Source organism: Punica granatum, chromosome 4 (genome assembly GCF_007655135.1).
Source record: "Punica granatum isolate Tunisia-2019 chromosome 4, ASM765513v2, whole genome shotgun sequence".
Classification (NCBI taxonomy): domain Eukaryota; kingdom Viridiplantae; phylum Streptophyta; class Magnoliopsida; order Myrtales; family Lythraceae; genus Punica; species Punica granatum.
Genome location: NC_045130.1, coordinates 7,392,547 through 7,413,426, shown reverse-complemented (window position 1 = coordinate 7,413,426; position 20,880 = coordinate 7,392,547). Strand labels below are relative to the sequence as shown.

Genomic DNA, 20,880 nt, shown 5'->3' with positions numbered 1-20,880 from the left:
AAATATGTATTATTTAATATGCTATTCATATGGGAAGTTATACTGGATTTAGAATTATACCGTTATGAATAAATTTCTATGAAAAAATAAATAAAATCATCTAAACAAATATATTACAAATAAATTTAAATTTTAATATTAGAAAAACAGTAACGATAACAAATCTATACTCTGAATCAATGTTACATCTACTAATATATAATACTTCATATAAGCCATAAACATAATAAGTCATAGATACATAAAGATTTTATTTATTTATTTATGACAAATTAACAAAAAAAATCACAAGCGTCCACGCGTTACGTTGGCCTCAAGTCTAGTTTTATGGAACACGTGAGTATCTCAGACATAGATTTGCTCCTACCACAAGCAATTAAAAATGTTATAGCGTAGTGACACACAACATTGCCTGTTGATTTGGAGGTGCAAGTTCAATACCTAATAGTACTATCCATGTTCTTTTATTAGCTATTTAGAATTTCTCTTTCATTATATGTACTAGGCCTTTGGTCTCCTTTATAACTTAAAAAAAAAAAAAGAAAAATGATTATAAGCAATCCCGTATATAGGGCTCGTACTGCTTTTAAAATTCAGCCTCTGAACAAGATCCAAATTCAGTGCTCAAATGTAAGCGACAATGTGTAGCTCAATGCACTCGAGGAAGAAACGTAACGCCATAAAGATGACGGCGGCAAAATGAACCGGAAATTAGCAACATTATATTGGCATATGCCCCACGTAATCCATCAATTGTGTCCTCCTTCCAGGTTCCAGTTCAGTAATCTTAGAATCGAATAAAGATCTCGCCCACCATGATGCTGCAGCTGGTCTGCCCTGAATGTGAACATGCGCGTCCTAATCCCGATCCAACTGCTTCCAACCGCCTTCTTCGTCTCGCTCTCCTTCATCAACTTCCCAACTCTCACCATCTCCTCCCATCTTCCCCTCCTCTCGTATTCCTTAAGCAATACCCGATAAGGCAACAGCAATACCAACTTCGGTTCCACAGTCATCAAAGCTTCTGCGATCATCTTGACAAGCCCAAGGTCTCCGTGAGACTGAGCAATGCAGGCGCTAAGTATTAGATGCAATGTCTCATAACTCGGTACATAAGGCATCCTTTGTGCCAGATCAACTGATTCCTCGAGTTTCCCGCAACGAACTAGCAACTTTATGATGCAGTTATAATGCTCTTCCCCAGGACTTACTCCATGCTTCTCCTTCATTGATGAGAATATGTACATTCCTTGATCTAAGAAACCTCCATGGAAGCAAGCTTCAAGAACACCAAAGACGGTTATCCGATCAGGAGATAGGCCCGTGTCAATTAGGATTCTGAAAAGTTTGAGCGCTTCTTCTGCCCTTCCATATCGAGCCAAACCCACAATGATGGTGTTCCAAGTAATTAAATCCCTTACACTCATTTCGAGAAAGATCTTCTCGGCAGAGTCTACCAGACCAAAACGGTTGTACATTTCGATAAGAGAGCTCACTACTACTATATCCGACTCGAAACCCAACTTCACAGCCAGTGAATGGATTTCACTTCCCTGATCCGATGGAAGCACGAAAACTGCACCTAGCAGACTGCTTATGGTGAAGCATGTGGGCCCAAGGCCTGTCCTCAAGACTCGGACAAAAAGTTGCAAGCCAACCTCAGAAAAACCATGGCTTATATAGCTCGAGATCATGGAGTTGCAGATCTTGATATCCCATTTGCCAACTTCTTCGAAGAGCTGGATCGAGTGCTCCAATCTGTCGCATTTCGAGAACATGTCAATAGCGGCACTTGAAACAATGGAATTAGAGAGAAATCCTGACTTCATACAGAGAGCGAAGACTTGCTTACCCTTCTCAACATCTTGCAAGTTACTACAAATTGTCGTAGCCAATGATAAGGTAAACTCATCTGGAGAATATCCTTGTTGCATCATTGAACGCAACTGCTCCAGCGCCGACAAACTGTGTGTGCTGTAGTGAAAGGCTAGAATCAAAGAATTCCACGAGATAATATCCACTTCCTCCATTCGAATAAACACGGCAACCGCAGAGTCAAGTAAATCAAGCTTCCCGTACATGTCAATGAGAGAATTTCCCAGAACCAAGCCAAGTGAATTCACCTTGTTTATGACCATGTTCCCATGAATTTGTTTGCCATGATCGGCACAGGACACCAGCGAGACTAAGATCGAATACGTGAATTCGCTCGGCCTCGTCCCGGCTTTCTGCATCTCCAGGAACATGTCCATTGAAGACCCCACAAGCCCAGCTGAGGAATACCCCGAGATCATCGAATTCCAACTGACAACATCTCTCTGTGGCATTTCATCGAACAACTTACGCGCCCCTGACAACTCACCGAGCTTCAACAACCCCTTCAAGCAAACGTTCCAAGACACCAAATTCTTCCCGGGTATCTCATCAAAGGCTCTCAAAAGGTCATCAGTGGTGCCAAACCTAGCGTAAAGATCGAGACAGCGATTACCCAGAAAAGTATTGCTGATTAATCCGACCTGGATCAGCTTGGCATGAATGGACTTTGCAAAATTGGGAGACTTCGACCGTAAGCAGCGGTCTATGAGGTGAGAGAAGCACGACAGCGAGGTTCTGCAAAGCCCATGGAGCTGCTTCGACAATGGGTACATACAAAGCCTCTCCTTCGATCATCGAGTGGCATATTCTTCAATGTTCTTAGTCTTAAAACTCCCGACTTGTCATTCATCCATTTTTTAAGGAAACAACTTTCAGCTTTGCCTATATACTTGCGGGCTCTCCGGCTCAGGCTTTGTTTGGGCTTAAGCCCAACATGACAAGCCTGCAGAGAGTTCATTTACTTGCCCGAGCTGCGACCACGAAGAGAGAAAAGCTCGATCGAGCTCGAGCTCGAGTTCGAGTTCGAGTGTTCTACATTTTTCCCGAGCTCGCGCGGGACAATATTTGGCTTGGCTTACTTGCATTTTACACCCCTGATCGGGATTTGAGTTTAGAGTAGGCTCCATTATATCAGCCAATGGAAAACATCTATTGCAGGAGTCAAGGACAATCCTTTGTAATGAGCAATACCATTAAGGCTCGGGCAAGTATGAAGTCCAGAATCTCGACTCAAAGTCGCGAAAGAATGCGTTGTATATGTATTATATGCATTGTAACTAGTATCACATATGAGTTCGAGAAAAGTACAAAAAATTCGATCAATGTGAGCTTTCTACTTAAAAAACTGCCCTAAGCCTTTCTTACGAAACCAGCATGAAGTAAACCTTATTATCACAATTCTCTGGAATCACTACCTCCTACTGTTAGTTCTCCTAGCGACTTTGGGTTCACGCAGACCTTAATTAAGGATTCGCCTCAGCAAGCCGCTGGGCGGCCCACTTCCCCAGTTCGGGCCATCCGTGTTCTCTACAAGAGTTGCAGACTCTAGTCAACATTGGGACTGTCAGCTCGAAGGGGGCTGTTTTCACAAATTTTTCGAGCTCCGCCTTGCGCCCATAACAACTGTACAGTTCGATCATGCACTCATAGTGCTCCATCCTTGGGATAGTGGAGTATACTTCACTCATTGAGTCGAGGATCTTCCTTCCAAAGTCAACAAGTCCCTCAGAGACACAAGCCAGCAGGACGCCGTGAAGTGTTACGTGGTCAGGTGTAATACCCCCTCCCTCCATGGATTTGAACAGGTCGAGGACCAGCTTGGTCTGCCGATTGTGGTAACAGCCCAGGATCAGAGAGTTCCAAAGAACCACGTCCCGAGAAGCTGCCTCCCTGAAAACTTTGATAGCGTACTCAAGATTTCGGCATTTCGAGTACATATCAACCAGAGCTCCCCTAACCACGAGATCCATTTCGTATCCCTTTCTGAGCATGAAACCGTGGATCTGCTTCCCATTATTGATGGCGAAAATGTTAGCACAAGCCGCAAGGAGGGTCCCAAACGTAAATTTACTCGGAGTTGTCTCCCATTGCATTTCAGGAAAGATATCCATAGCTTGTTCGCTCATTCTATGGCGAGCGTAGCTAGTGAGTAGAGAGTTCCAAGAAACCTGATCTCGGACCCGGCCCATTTGGTGAAACCAAGCTCTAGCAGTTCTCAAGTCGCCACATTTTCCATACATATCCAAAAGGGAATTACCCACGAATAAGTTTGAATGGTATCCATTACGATAAACAAACCCGTGGACTTGTTTCCCCAGTTCAATGTCTGAAAGGCCTGCACCTATATTCGCCATCAAACCAAGAGTTACATGGTCAATTTCTTTAGTCTTGCTTCGCATCAGAGAGAAGAAATCTAGTGCCTCCTCCCACAGGAGAAGCCGAGTGTATCCCACCAACATCGCATTCCATGAGATCACATTCCTCTCGGGCATCTCGTCGAAAAGCTTCCGTGCTCTTTTAGTCTCACCAATCATAACATAACCCGATAACATCGTAGTCCAAGAGACTATATTTCCTGCACCAGGCAGTTCAAGAATCTTCTGAGCGCTATCCAGTTTTCTGCACTTTATGTACATACTTATAAGAGAGCACGAAATGACCTCATCTTCTTCGAGACGCGTCTTGATCACCATCCCATGGATCTGCATCCCCTCATTGAGGGCCAGCGTACTTGAGCAGGCAACTAAGGCATTTGAGAATGTAAAATTCAATGGTTTCGTATTCATTCGGAACATTTTGAAGAACATTGAAATCGCTTCCTTCCCGTCGCCCATCTCAAGATACCTACGGACGATCACATTCCAAGACACCTCGTTCGGCCTCGGTATTTCATCAAACATCCTTCTCGCGTCACTCATGACCCCACATTTCCCATACGTATCAACTACAGAGCTTCCCAAGATCAAATTCCCAGAAAAACCAGTTCTCACGATCAGCCCGTGAATTTGCTTCGAAAGGGAAATATCCAACAAAGTGGAGCAAGCCCTCAGTGTGCCAGCAAACACGACCTCGCTCGCTGAGAAACCTGACCGGTACATAGACTTGAACATCCCCAATGCCTTCTTGGGGAGGCCCGCCCGGGAATAAGCTGTGATCATAGCGTTCCAGGACCCGCCATTCCTCTGGGGCATTTCCTCGAATAGCTCGCGGGCGTCTTTCAAGCACCCACATTCCGCATAAACCTCGATGGCCCGGTTCAGGAGGAAGGTAGGGGGATCGGGGTTGAAGGTGACCAGGTGAGATTCGAGCTTACGGGCCTCGACGATGGCGAGGTTCGAGGAGCAGAGGCTGAAGAGGCGGGCGTAGAGGTTGGGAGGGAAAGGAACGGGGGAGGAGAAGAGGACCGACACGGCTTTCTTGAGATTGCCCTCTTCGAGGAGAGCAAGGACTGCGGCGGCGGGGGACCTGGAGGAGGCGGCGGGCGGGAATCGGTTGGCCTTGGGGAGGAGGTGGTTCACTACGGAGCCGGCCATGATTCCATGGAAGAAAATAGAGTTTATCTATGGATACCAGAACGTTACCGTTTCAATTTGAAAACTATATCGGTGCATATAATGCAACCGATTGAACCATAGATCTTCCATAATAAATATTATAGATAATTTTTATACTAACTAATTATATATGTATATATATTAATTTTGTTAATATTACAAATTTTGAGCGGTTATATTAATTTTAAGGAAAAAATAGCATGTGATTGCGCCGATCAAAGAGAAAGATTTGAATAGTTTATTATTGTTCGCAATATCTTGTACACAATATCTTAAATATATCGTATGTATATGGAGTTAGGATAAAAAATTATTGATGAAAATAATTTTTTCATCAATAATTTGAGAACCAAAATTAAAATTATTCAATGTAAAAATTTGATAAAATGATGAAAATAGAAAAGTAACCAAAGAAATCGGATGAAAACTAATCAAGAAAAAAAGAAAAGTACTGAAACAAAAAAATATTCAAAACTAAAAGATTTAACAATAAAAAATAAAAAATGACTAAAATAGAAAAACAATCGAGCTTAAAAGATGAAATGTATAGTTTTTTTTCTAAATATAGCTTATTATTGATTATACTCATAAGATTGATAATATGTAAACGGATGTAACTGTAAACATAGTCTATTATTGTATAATTTATACAGTCGTACATAAAATATTTCAATAATTATAGAAATCGTAGGACAAAATACGTGATATCAATTATATAATGTGCAATATTTTCAAGGCAAAAAAAAACGTTTTTTTTTCGCATTTTGAGGAATATGCAATACGCATTATTTATATTATATTTATTTATAAAATTGGTTCATCTCCCTCTAGGGGAGAGTGAACTAGATTTCTATACTCTCAACATTTCTTTTTTATTAAATTAATATTTATTTATTTATTTTTATTTTCCTAATTTTTTGTCTCGATTTCCTTTCTTTCGGCCTGTATCTTAATAAGAAAATCAACTCTCAACATTTCTTTTATTTCTTCTCTTTGATAAATTATTTATTTATTTTTATATTTTTATAAATTTTCTCCGATTTTTTTTTTCAGTTTGTATCCTAAACCTAGAAGTTTGATGAGTTTCAATCAGGCTAGCTCGAATTGAGTCGAATAACCTATTACGTGGTACAACTTTTTCAACCACATGATTTTCCCTTTTTATTTTTTAAAATATTAATTTTAGTTGTTGTTATTTAAATTTTCCTATATGCACTATCTAAAATCCGAAAATTCAATGGGCTCTAACTAATGGAGGTTCTACTCGGATCGTCAACTAACGGGTGAAATTTTCATTCATAGATTATCACGATTAAATAAGGTTCAAACCTTGAATCTTATTTATGAGAAAAATGTGTCAAACCATCAAACCAACCCACATTGATCGCCACTATTTAAATTAGAATAATTTTAAAGAATTACATCAAAATGAAAACGAAATGGATGGTAACTAGCCCTTCTCCCTTATTTTTAGTTATTATTATTTTTAATTAAATTTCTCATTCTTTTATTCTTTTTCTCCATTTCCACTGCATAGTGAGATTATTTTAATTAAATACGAAAGAGAGAAGGGGAAATTATGAGATAAAAGTGTGAAAGAAATACAATCATGTGGAAACGTAGGGGGCCGTTTGGTTAATAATTTTTTTTAATTTTACTCTACTTATCTTCACAACACAATTATTACTTTTTTTTCTTTAATTTATTTAACAATTCAATTCAATTTTTAATACTAAATTTTCTCAATTATTCATTATTTTTTCACAATTCAACAACACAATCATTACTTTCTCTCAACTATTCATTACTTTTTCACATTTTTTCTCATAATTCAATAATACAATTATTACAAACCAATTAAAATCAAAACTCAACTCTAAAACTAAACACAACCATATATTTTCTAATTATTGTCATCTTTGTATTATCTAGTCTTTTATCAAATATTTAGTAATTAATTAATATTTTTAATATAGCATGAATACTATTGTAATTTCATCTTTAAGATGAACACACTCATATTTTGAATTATTACTTTTTTTTCTTTAATTTATTTAACAATTCAATTCAATTTTTAATACTAAATTCTATCAATTATTCATTACTTTTTCACAATTCAACAACACAATCATTACTTTCTCTCAACTATTCATTACTTTTTCACATTTTTTTCTCATAATTCAATAATACAATTATTACAAACCAATTAAAATCAAAACTCAACTCTAAAACTAAACACAACCATATATTTTCTAATTATTGTCATCTTTGTATTATCTAGTCTTTTATCAAATATTTAGTAATTAATTAATATTTTAAATATAGCATGAGTACTATTGTAATTTCATCTTTAAGATGAACACACTCATATTTTGAATTTATCATTATGGACAGTATTTTATCACTCTATCATAAAATATATGTATGACTTTTTATTTCTTATATTATATTAAAATCAATTTTTGTTCAACTATCTTCCCGTTAATGTTCCAGAGGTGACCCACTAATTCAAATTTTCATGATAATCAGTTAATTCCAAGGTATCTATCTAAGTTGAAACTCCACCAAAAGTGAATATTTTTTTTAATATTTCAGTGAGTAGGATTTCATAGCTTCTATACATATAATATATGGCTCATGAAGTATAGTCAATAATTCAAGAAGATAATTCAGTATGCAAGAATGATATATAATCATGTAACAGCGTAAAAAACAACATTACTTTTACGTATTAAATATATAATAAGCTTATTCATATAGTTGAATATCTTATAATTGATTCAAATTATATTCAACGAAAATAGTTGTTATCCCGCCACGAAGCGCGGGGTTCATTCTCTAGTGTGTCTATATATATATATAGATATATATTCTTGAATGATCTATATTAACATGAGATGCTATATGTCCATAAAAATTATAATTATTCAAACATCATCTACTGTTAAATTATTTAAAGTGGTAAGTAATTAGAAAATAATAAATAGTGTATTATTCGCACTATGCATAAACTTTTCATCTAATATATATATTTATATATAATATATAAAAGCTGAAGGGCGAATTGTTGGAATTCTATTTGAGAACCCTTAGCTACTTGTGAAATATCGTTGGACCCTCAGCTCATAATCGAACGTCGGCTTGCATCCCTTATATTAATGCTTTGTTGACTAATTTTCACCAATCCTCAAGCCTCATCACATATTTCCAATATTTCTCAATCAATGAGACCGAGAGAGGAGAGTTGATGAGGTATGTATATATATATATATATATATATATTTATACACGTATGTACAAGTTATATGCAAGAGGGCCAAATGAAAAATAAAAATCGCAAAAAGTCTGCACAACTCGCAAGTTACAAGCACAAAATTATTAATTTAATAAACTTTTACCCCACGGTAACCAGTGGATACTTTCCTAGTTCTATTTATGCCAATGAATGAAAGGCACCGCGTTGTTGCCTCTTTTAAAAGAGATGGCCGAACAATTTTTCTAACAAACGTCATAAGCATTATCTAATTGAACAGCAATAAGTACGAAGTTCACTCAGATACGTTATTAGAAGAATAATAATAAAATCAAATAATGAGAGGGACATGCCTTTGCCTTTGCCTTTGTCTTTATTTTCCTTCCACGTAGAAAAGGAAAAAATAATAATAATAGAAAGGGGGAGGCTCCCTTCCACAAAACACATAAACGACAAAACAAAATGGAGAGACCATATTGATGGATACAAAGCTAAGGTCCACCCAACCCTCAGAGGTATTCTCGCGTTCGAATATCCCATCGACATGATCAACTATAATACCGAATTAATGAAACATGATAACATAATAAGAAAATCATAAAGATCACAGTCATTTCAAATTTAATATAAATCTAAAGGCGAATTTAGTATCCTCTTTTTAGTGCGATTAAATCCATAGCAACAGTATGTAGATTTGCTAGGACTATGTATATATATATACGTCTATACTATTATATCTATACTTTTATACTACTGTATAAGGTCAGAGATAAAAATTCACAATCAGTTCGCATTTCTATAATCTTTTAATTATAAATGAGACTTTAAATTTAATATAATAAAAAAAATTTATTCTAATACAGAGATGTAGATATTCCACAATGAATATTAAATCTGAAAATATACGAAATAATTTGATTTATGGGCAACATCATTACAGTAAAGGTCGTAGTGCCAGAAGAATCATTACTGGAGGTTATAGAGGGGAGATCATAAATAATCGCTTGATTATCAAGTGAAAATATATACCATTATACTAATTCATATTTTTAATTTTTATATCCTATAAATTAAAAAGAAAATAATCACAAAATTAACTTTTTAAATTTAAAATTTTCTTGCTCCTTCTCTCTTCTATCTCCCTTTAGAATTAGTCCTAAAATATTTCCCTCGCCATATTTTGATTTAAAAAGAGGACAAACCCCCAAGCCAAGCCCCACTCGCCACTTTATTAATTTTTATATTAATTAATTATTTTAAACTCATCACTTATTTGTAGTGAACAAAAATATGTATGAAGTAATGTAATCGACTACGAGACTGTTCTCAACAATTTCATTATTATTCGGCCATAAATTTTCTAATTACATCAAAATTTTTGCTCTTATTATTTTGATACTACTAAAAATTAATATATGTTCTCAAAGTATGTAAAATCATATACATAGCACGAGTGAACCTCTGGCACTTATATTTTTAAAAGAGACTCGTGAATTTGTTAATATTGAAATAAATATTTTAATAATTAATAGAGAGCAATGATTAATTTCACCATAGAAATCGTATATGAAATATCTTGATTACTATTCAAGGCACCGCGTCCTCTTTCTCTATTACACATATTAATTGATATAAAGGAAATTGGAGGAGGGAGAGGAATCCTATGTACCACTCAACTAGAACTAGATAGATCCTTGACTTTTAATGACATCCTCACCATACACCCTAATCAGAGACCTATAGCTCCCAAACTAAATCCCCACGACATTTTTTTTCTTGTCAATTAATATTTATTGAGAAAGGAAAATGACAAAAAGGCCTATATATAATAGAAGACAGACAGAGTCGCTGTATTGATATTTCCATCTCACCCACTCTCTCCCTCTCCTCCCCAACCAAAAAAGAACACTTCTCCTAACACTCTCACCTTCTTCTTCTTCCTTCTCTTAAACTATTCAAACATGCTTGATCTGGGGAAGACAGCCAAGACCCATGCCCACCTATCCGATCTCATCAAACTCTCGTCGGATGACAGCTACGAGCCCGGGAGTGCCAGAACGCCAACGTTCGGGAATGGTGGTCTGGACGAGGGGGGCTCCGGGGCCTCGACGCCACCACTGTGGCGGCCGGAGAGCCCCGAGAGCCGGCGAAGGAACTACGCAGCCATGTCCCCGAGGTCGAGGACCGAGGCCATCGCGAGAGGACAGATGGAGCTCATGGAGATGGTCAAGGACATGCCTGAGTCGTCCTACGAGTTGTCCCTCAAGGACCTCGTCGAGGTCAACCGCAACCATCAAGGTATCGGCCAAGAGAGGGACGGGCAGGGGCAGAAGGGCAGTTATGTGAGGCACGCCGGCCCTCGGGTGCAGAGGCAGCAACGCTATCATCACGGCCAGATGGTGAGGAGCGGGAGTATCGACGGTAACAGCGGCGGGTTCTTGCTCAAGATGGTGTTTCCGCTTCCTTGGGGGGCAAGGAAGAAGAAGAAGAAGAAGACTGGGGGTTTCGATGCAAATAGTAGGAATAATGGGGTCAATAGCAATGGAGCGTCCGAGAAAGAGTGGTGGAAGACGAGGGCTTCGGTTTCGACATCTGCTCATGGCGAGAGCGCCGAGACTGGCGGGGAGTCGAGCAGTCTCACCAGTGGAAGCCAGAAAAGCAGTATCAGCAGCAGCAGTAGCGGGAGCAGCAGCCGTTCCAACAGCAGCAGCAGAAGGTACACATAAATAGGATTTAGTCACGTACATGTTTCGAAATTTGTATATATTTGTGTAAATTATAGTGCTATGTTTTTAGTCATCCACAAAATTTTTGGTATATATGTACAAATCTAAAAAATTAGGATACAATTGGGAGCTGAGCTCCATTCATTAGGATATTCATGAAGTACAGAATATTTAATAACGTAGTTGATCAATATTTAATGGAACCTAACCACCAACAATTAACTAATCTAAGTTAGACGTGCAACGCTAGAGTCCACTGTGCTATCATGTTGACAACATACGCCCCGAACAGAAATAAAATTTTAAATGATCTTACTTCATAATAATGTAATATAGAAGAATCAATAACATTTTGTTGATTTCACTGCGGCATTCACGAGAATATTTGCTTGAAGTACATATAATTCATTTATGTCATGCAGGCACGAGCAGGATAGCGACTGCTGGTCATTTATACGGACAAACAAAAGCAGGTTGCCGAAATGAAGATGCATTCTTGGCTTACTATATACAACGCACTATGCGTAGATAATTTTACTACCTTGGATTGGCTTCAGCTGCATTAGAAAGTACTTGTGCAATTGCCGTATAGGAGTGCACATTATGTGACTTTGCGGTTACGATGTTCTGTCGTGCCATGCCGGTCTTCTGTCAATAATTACACACAATTATAACTGCAATCATATATATGTATCAATTACTATTGTTGTAAAAACTTATTCTTGGATGCAAAGTGAGGAAAATTGGTTTGCTTTGGACGAAAGGAAAAATTGAGGGAGAGACCATGATTTTGCTGCCAATCAGGTCCTTCTTTTTCCTAACAAAAGTGGAGGAAATTAAGGGAGAAAAAAAGGGGACTTTCCCTTTTTAAAGCCACGCGGGCCTTCAAAGCTTATAAGACTAAGGAAAGAGTGACATAGACCCAACAAAAATTGGTCATCTCTTGCATTTTTCTTTTGTCCCATTTCCAACGAATCAATAGAGACATTCTTCTTGAGGAAGCCATGGACGCATTCTGCCGACTGAAATGGTAAAAAGGGAAAACCAATAAAAAAAATACTAAAATATCACTAAGTGTGATGGTTAGTAATTTCAAGTTTTATTCTCGTATGATTTGGTAACTCCAAGGTTCCAAATTTGAATCCCTCTATGCATTTGTATTAAAATATTTGCTAAAGTGTGTTCTTCACTTGGGCTTGGGAGACATCGACTCCTGTGAACTATACTAGGCTTTTGATGATGCTAAACTGACAGAGCCGGTACCTACGTTGGTTGTTCAATTCGTCTAATATATTTGTTGTTGAACATGAGAGCCCGAACATTAGGTAGTGGGGGCGGTAAGATTGTCATTACTGCTGCCCACGATTTTTAATAAAAAAAAATACTAAAATTATTACGTGTAGTGGCGTGGATTTTATCAAATTTACAAGGAGATGGATGGAGTTTGAATTCTCCTGGAATATCCTAATCAACTACATATTAAGATTTTGGATTGGAATATGAAAGAGAAAAGAGCATCATCTCATAAATAATATTTTTCAAATTTCTAAAAAAAGTTAATTCAAAGTTTCTTTTCATGGAAGAAGGAGAAACAGAGAACAACTGATGGAGAGGGCGGTAGTTGCGCAACTCTGGCCACCACCTCACCTCCGAGGTCGCTAGTAGCCTCGGAAATTGTCAGTGATCTCAACTGAGAAGTTGTCTCGGGTCGAGCTTTCTCTACCCCAAAATTGTTTCCTTACTGCTCTGCAACGAGAGAAAGGGGAGGGAGAGAGGGGTAGTGGTGGCTCGATGCCGAGGCCGCCGGCAATCTTGATTAAGACGGTGATTTCCGGTGTCAACCACTATTATTGGCGTTTTCATTGCACGTGATAAAATTGATGAGAATGAAATTAACCTCGTGATTAGCTAGGCCGCTATTTTTATCTCTTAAAAAGTTCATGAAAGAAAACAAGTGTTGAAAGTTTCTCCGATAAAAACTGAATGTAATTTTTTTTAGTTTCAATTCGAGAAATAGTGTTACTACACTGAATCTTTTCAAAAAGACTAGGATTTATTTTTCGTAAAGGCTTGTGGATTTTTTTTTTTAATCATAACGCCTGCGGATTTCATTCGTTAAAAACACGTGAACTTGGTTTCATTTTCTGGACTTATCTATTGTCTTGTCTTGTTGGGCCGAAGTTGGGCCAGCACAGGACAACAATTCTCCCGATTGATTTATCGTCATTGCTTGGCTCGTAATTTGCTTTGAGATTGTCAATGGGGCCAATGGTTCTTGACAGTGGTTCTTGGCAACAAACAACATGTCTCGTGACAAACAAACCATGAACCTCTTGTTTTTTTCTGCAATACATCGGTATTCTTCAATCAATCAACGTTAATACAGTGAGGCCGATGGCCAATACTACATGGCCGCATTACTCAGTGTGCTAACTAAATTCATTAATTTTCTGGAGGACTCTATAATGAGATAGTAACGTCTTAAGAAAACTCGCTAGATAAATATATTTGATTAGCCCCCTCTAGTTTTGAAATAAACTGTTGAACACTTACATACTCACACAAGGAGCGACTTGGGTATGTCAAGTTACCTTTAAACAGCTCTCTCGCTCTCAGGTCAATCCATATGATGTCGTGCATAGTCCTCACTCCATATTGGAAAGGCATATGGGATGTTTGATGTAGAAAGGGAGTGGATAAACTCCAACCTCTAAAGATACATACGTCACCACCTTAGAGAGGAAAAGTCGATGATAGAAATAACATATTAGAAATACAGATTTCATCAATTTAAGAATCACATAGTCAAATCATTGCCTTGGAAGGCCAATCCAAGAACACAGAAATGGTTTTATCATTATGGAGAAATCCAAGAAATATATAATTTATAGGGTGTATAAAGTAAACTCTAATATATTTTTTTCGATTACAAGAGAGGCATTGATCTTAGTATAATAAAATAAAACTTCTAATAGCTAATAAAAGAGCGCGAGTGCTCCCACTGAATATCAAACTCGAAATCTTTTGATTATTAGATAAGGAAACGTGCTACTATGTTTCGCTCTCTTATAAGTAAACTTCTAATGTTATTAATCAATGTTTCACATCCTCTTACAATGAGATGTGAAAGATGGAAGGATTGCAATGGTACTTCCACCCAAAAGAAGAAAAATAAAAAAAAAGAAGGATAGCAATGGTACAATTAATATATCAATCTTCCAATTTTGGAGGAATTTCGAAGGATACTGGTGAAAAATATAAAAGAATATTTGATTGTTTTGCCCCGTGACACGTAATAAAAGTGAGATGGTGTTAATTCATTAGTAAAAACATTTCTTTTTCCTTCAGATTGGCAAGAGTTTGGAACTGTTTTAGCAGCTTTATAAACTTTTTTTTTTCCTTGTTGATTAATCTGGCTGGATTAGCACGACATAATTTGTCGACCTTTCATTGATGGAATAGGTCCAGATAATTTGATTCACCTTTTTCATAAAAAAATTATTGTTCTATTGTGAAAATAATATAAAAAGGTTATTAAATAATTAACAGAGGGAGTATGAAGGCGATAATTAAAGTGACCGATTACTTATTTTCATGTAAACTGACCTTTAAATATTAGGGCAAATGCCAAAAAAAAAAAGAACACACGTATTTTGTCTCGAATTTTATTTATATTCAAAATTTGAGCAATTTTATAAAATAAAGCACGGAACTTTAAGATTTGTTCATAATTTAACCAAAAATTAATTTGGTTAACTTTTATGTTAGTTTACGTCACAAGTCACTATTTTCATTGGATGAATTGGTTTCTTTTTCTAATTTCTTTTTATTAATTTGAAAATTTTTAAAAAAGAATAAAAGGTTGAAAATCTTAAAAAATAAAGGAAAAATAGAAAATTGGAGGTAGACGATCGAGTCGTCTCCTAGCCAATTGTTTGGCACGGTCGCAATGCCATCCAATGACCATGTCCAATACAATCAGTCAGCTCCTATGTTTTTCCCTTTCACTAATTTCTAACATTTTGTTCGGATAATTTTTTGTTGAGGGAATGGGAGGGTAAGGGGGAAGGGAAGGGAATGGAGGGGAAGGAATGGGAACTTTTTTAATAGCGTTTCAAAATTCAATTTTTTTTTAAAGTTAAGTGACTATATTATCCTTCTATATAGACTTATTAGCAAAAGAATTGGGATAATTCGATCATTTTATAATAAGTCTGAATTATTAAATAATTTTTTTACTTCTAATCCAACCCCAAATTGGAGTTAAAAGAAAATGGATTTCGGAGGTGAAAGATTTACAATTATTACCCTTAACATCTTTTAAAATTTTATATTCAAACTAAGCGAAAATTTTCGCTCCAATTCATCCCCTCTTTTCTGACCAATTCAAACAAACTGTAACAATTGTTGTCAAACTCGAACTCACGACACACCGAGTCCAGCAAATGCTAATGCCTTACTATAATGTGTCGACGACCTTAACAAGTGATCCGATGGACAAGCGATAGTAGCGGAAATTCATTAATTAAATTAATTTCTTAAGTAAGATGAGGAAGTCCAAATATTAACCAATAAAGAAAACGAAGGCCGTTGACTAACAGTGGGGGGGGCGGAACACTGAATCACTAAAGCAAAAACCAACGAGATCAAAACGAAATCGCCCCGAAGCTTCCCGTTCGCCTACTTTGACCAGTTCACCTCCGCCCCCTCAACCAACCAACCAAAACCCTTCCCACGGGGCGATTCCTCCATTGAGAGCAATCGCAAAATCCTCCCTCCTCTGATACCCTATCGACTCCTCCCTCTCCCACCCTCGGTCGGTCGGTCGCCGTCAAGCGATCGGTACCCTGCACCCGCTGTAGAGTTCGAGGTGTCGCGCGCTCGGCTTTCTATCGGGGTTCTGGTCTCGCCGATCGAGGATGACCGTGGGATCCGACTCGTCGCCGGCGGTTCGCGGCAGCGCGTGGCCCCCGGGGTTCCGGTTCCACCCCACTGACGAGGAGCTCATACTGTACTACCTCAAGAGAAAGATCTGCAGGAAGAAGCTGAGGCTCAACATCATCGCCGAGCTCGATGTCTACAAGTGGGATCCCGAAGAGCTGCCTGGTATGAAACCTATTTCTTCTTCGCTCTCTGGTGTTGGCGTTGACTTTACTCGTCTGTTCATGGAGTGTTGTTCTTGTTGTTGGGTGGAAATTCTTCAATCCGATGATTCTGACGTTGTGATTTGATTGTGTCTGGTCATTCATCGGATCGGTTCATTACGTCAAGAAGCCAATTTTTCTATTCCGTGTGTGTTGTGATCGTCCTCGATTGTGCTGTGCTTGATGCTCTTGCCCGTTGACTTTGGTAGACACGAGGATCGCTCGCCCGTGGGCTTTCAATGCCTTTTATTTGTGGGATTGCAACTTGTAACATATTCGGAGCAGATGATCTTAATCATTGGCTCAGTGTGTTCATCTGGCTGGAGATTAATGGTTTAATCCTTGTTTTGTCACCTATAATTGATCTAAATTCTATTGATCTATAAATCTGTTTGCGTTGGATGTAGGGAAGTCGATATTGACATATGGCTTACGCATATCCCGATAATACTGTAGAGAATGAAGATGGTTTGCTTTCTTGTCACTATCTCTTCATTCTCACAGTACTCGTCCTTTGATATGAATAATGTTTGGCTGGATTTGTCTTCTGTGTCTAATGCTCATTTTTTTTCTTAATAAATATGTCAAATCAATTTGGTTACTAATGATAACTCAATGCAGGTCATTCTATACTGAAGACTGGTGATAGGCAGTGGTACTTCTTCAGTGCCAGGGACAGGAAGTATCCCAATGGTGCGAGATCAAACAGGGCGACCAGGCATGGCTATTGGAAAGCAACAGGGAAGGACCGCAACATTACATCCAACTCCCGATCCGTTGGAGTGAAAAAAACCTTGGTTTTCTACCAAGGTAAGGCACCTAGTGGGCAAAGGAGCAACTGGGTTATGCATGAGTATACTCTAGATGAAGAGGAGCTCAAGAGATGTAAAAATGCGAAGGTGTGTGGTTTTCGGAGTTCCTTTTTCTAGTCTTTTATTATTATTGCTGAAAGCAAAAAGTTATGACCATTCTTTTTCATCTGTGCTTGTGTTCTTAATCTGATTGTGCTTACTGTTTCAGGATTATTATGCTCTGTACAAGGTTTACAAGAAAAGTGGAGCTGGCCCTAAGAATGGAGAACAGTATGGCGCTCCATTCAGAGAAGAAGAATGGGCCGATGATGACTCTGAAGTTGTGAAGACTGTCGGAGAGGAAATTCTTCCAACGCAACTTCCTGAAGTCACTTCAGTTGACAATGTGACTGATGTTACTCGTTTGGATCCTCCAGCAGTAGATGATATTGAGGAGCTCTTGAAACAATATATGCCTGAACTTGATGATCCAGCAGCAGTAGACAGTTTGGCTCCTGTTCCTGTATTTCCTCAGGTTGGTTCTCTTTAAGAACTCTTAGCTATGCATATATCACATTGATCATTTTTGACAGAAATTATGTGACGATGAAATAGCTTAATACTTATCAGAATCTAGGAATTTAGATTAGTGAGCAGCTGGACTCGCATAAACTAACACGCTGTCGTGCTTTTCATTGTTGTGCAGTTTGGGAATGAAGAAGAAGCACAGAGTTCGCTTTTTATTCCTCCAACAAGTGAATTCTCTGTGGAGCCAGTTTATGCATTCAACTCAAACCAGCCTCTGCATGATTTGCAGCCCAGCTTTGAGTTTAACTCATTGGGCGTTTCTCAATACCAACAACAAGAGGCTTCATCTGTGGTAACTTTTGCACCTGAAAATTGTCCTCTTCAACCTCAGATCAGGGAGGAGGATTTTCTGGAGATTGATGATCTTATTGGTGGCCCTGAGCCCTCTTTTGGCAACATTGAGAAGCCTGTCGAAAAATCACCATTTGAAGAAGTGGATGGATTGTCGGAGCTGGATGTCTTCCACGATGCTGCCATGTTTCTTCGTGACATTGGGCCGATGGATCAAGAAAACGTCGCAGCTCCTGACATGAACCTTTTCAATTACGGTGTAGTTGACGATGGTAATTACCAATACCAGGTGCAACAGAACCCCTTACTCATGGCACAGCAGAGTGCCAATCAATTATGGGTTCATGATCAGAGAGGCAACGCCTTCACCTCGTGGGAATCAACACAAGGGGTTCAGCCTCCTCCGTCAGGTACATTGTTGCCCAGAGTCAAGAATTTGACCCGCTTGCTCAGCTATCACTGAGTTGCTTCTTCTTTTGTTTCAAATGTGGACAAAAGTGGCTCTCTTCTCCAATGGCCATCCACGTAGAGGTCCTCATGGGATGGATGGTTTTGGCAGAACTGTCACAGTCCACATGATGAAAACTCATGGATAATTGCTGCTACTGTGCTAGCTCCAAGAGCTCTTCTGCACAAGTATTCTATTTCAAGTGTTGCTGTATTTACTGCTGACTATGCCTACAAAACCACTGCAAAACTCCTACTATTGTGGTTTCGGCGCAGGAAGCGCTAATTTAGCTATTACTTTTTATAAATTTTCAGGTTTTGTTAGTGATTCTGGTAATGACAACGTTAGCAATGCAAATCAAAACCAGAACGGCGGGGAAGAAGTTAGTGGGCGGATGAGTCGGTTTTCATCTGCTGTCTGGTCATTTGTGGAGTCCATCCCGACCAACCCGGCTTCAGCTTCAGAGAATGCTCTTGTCAGTCGTGCCTTCGAGCGGATGTCTAGCTTTAGTCGGGTAAGAATAAACTCTGTGGCAACGAATGTTGGTTCTGTTACTGGTGCTGCTGCTGTAGTTAGGAGAAGCGGCAAAAGTAGAAGATTTGTTTTGTTTTATGTTATCGGAGTGCTGGGCGCTCTGTTTGGTGTGCTGATAGGAACATTGAGACTCTGGGAAAGATGCGTCTCTCCATAAAGATGCGTATTGAGACATAACTTACGTGTCTATATGCCACTGTAAATGGGTTAGTGCCTATTAATATGTTTTCCTGGTACATTGGAAAATATCAATGCAAATCTAAGCCGATTCTGTCATCGAAGGCTTACCCCTTTTAATTCCATGGTCAAGAATCGACAAAGGCTTCCCTCTCTTTCTCCGTCACGTCACTTACCAGGTCGAGGATCGACTGCTTGCACGTTCATTATGCGCTGAGTTTACGCATTACTTTTTACATGCCCTTCGTTATTGTCACGACTAGCACAAAAAGAAAGACGGAATTAGTTTCTTTGTCGTGAATTATTTATCTTTTAATTTTTTTTGTAACATTTGCGTCCTTAACTATTGATTTTATTCAATTGAGTCCTAATCATTTCATGAGACATTAGATATGATACTTCTAATAATACATTTGGCCTGTTGTATTTAAATAAGTGCTTACGAAATTATGTAATGTAAGAAACAAGCACCCACAATCTGCATACTAACAACAACGTTACCGTTCTTTCAAATGCTGACGACCTTGAGGGCTCTGGTATGGCGATATCGCCAATCCCACCTCCTAATTTATGCTTTTGCCTTTAATGGCAAACGAGGTAGCTCGAATAGGATCAATATAAATGGTTACTCTTCGCCGTGTGGCGGACTATGTTTAACAGTTGTGCAGCTTGTGAAGTTGATGAATTGTCTCTCTAATGGCAGATAGATGAAGATTCCTAGTGATAATAACAATTGTGTTAGAGCCTGTGAAGTTGATGAGTTGTATTGCTAATGGCATATAGATGAAGATTCCCGGACAATGATAAGCACAGAGGAGCTCGAGGGGAACATTTTATGTCACGGGTGAAGATGATGCGTGCTTGTTTTGAATCGGCAAATGGCACTTACATAAAATCCAATCATATATTTGTTCGGTCTTCTGATTATCAAAGATTCGATACTATCTGCAAAATTAATGTTGCCTGCATGCACATATATATATATATATATATGTATGTATGTATGTATGTATGTATATGTATGTATACAAACATAAATTTCTCGATGGGTCCAAATAATGCTTATCAAACAATACCTAATGATACCGACATTGCTTAGGAATTAAGACAAATGATATTTCCATCCATCTGCATTTTAATTTTTAATTGGCGAATTGAATTCCGGCAGGAAGACAGTCAAAGAGAATTTTGGGATGTGAATTCGTTGACTTTATTATTGTCGCATGAGTCTCTTGATAATTCAGCGGAAAATGATTTTGGGGCTTCGCCAACGATCGACCCGTTCACACGCCATTCTTACTTCTTAGGCGGCTCGCCATTTTCAACGCAACGCTATATTCCGACCCACATACATACGTTGAGTATTTCGATGTGTCTTTCCCGTTCTTTTATTCCTTACTAAGGTTATAGACTTGGGCACAGATGGCCGGTCCATAATACACGATCATCAACTACAAGTAAATTGCATGTGAGAGAACGAGAGCACTCATACCGTAGCA

General features: G+C 38.3%; 4 protein-coding genes across 4 annotated transcripts; 2 read left to right on the top strand and 2 right to left on the bottom strand.

Moving 5' to 3' along the window:
* Positions 1-550: 550 nt before the first annotated feature.
* Positions 551-2,743, bottom strand: LOC116205008 (pentatricopeptide repeat-containing protein At1g43980, mitochondrial). Its single transcript, XM_031537424.1, has one exon. It carries the CDS (start codon positions 2,646-2,648, stop codon positions 750-752), a length of 1,899 nt encoding a protein of 632 aa, XP_031393284.1. The 5' UTR covers positions 2,649-2,743; the 3' UTR covers positions 551-749.
* Positions 2,744-3,100: 357 nt separating this feature from the next.
* On the bottom strand, positions 3,101-5,479 carry LOC116205007 (pentatricopeptide repeat-containing protein At3g26540). Its single transcript, XM_031537423.1, has one exon. It carries the CDS (start codon positions 5,406-5,408, stop codon positions 3,339-3,341), a length of 2,070 nt encoding a protein of 689 aa, XP_031393283.1. The 5' UTR covers positions 5,409-5,479; the 3' UTR covers positions 3,101-3,338.
* A 5,038-nt stretch (positions 5,480-10,517) lies between these two features.
* LOC116206401 lies at positions 10,518-12,166 on the top strand. The gene is made up of 2 exons (XM_031539269.1): positions 10,518-11,398; positions 11,831-12,166. Exons 1-2 carry the CDS (start codon positions 10,644-10,646, stop codon positions 11,892-11,894), a joined length of 819 nt encoding a protein of 272 aa, XP_031395129.1. The 5' UTR covers positions 10,518-10,643; the 3' UTR covers positions 11,895-12,166.
* A 3,845-nt stretch (positions 12,167-16,011) lies between these two features.
* On the top strand, positions 16,012-19,501 carry LOC116204947 (NAC domain-containing protein 17-like). The gene is made up of 5 exons (XM_031537333.1): positions 16,012-16,514; positions 17,174-17,451; positions 17,573-17,878; positions 18,050-18,632; positions 18,985-19,501. The coding sequence occupies exons 1-5, from the start codon at positions 16,328-16,330 to the stop codon at positions 19,359-19,361; spliced, it is 1,731 nt and encodes a 576-aa protein (XP_031393193.1). The 5' UTR covers positions 16,012-16,327; the 3' UTR covers positions 19,362-19,501.
* The last annotated feature ends 1,379 nt before the right edge of the window (positions 19,502-20,880 follow it).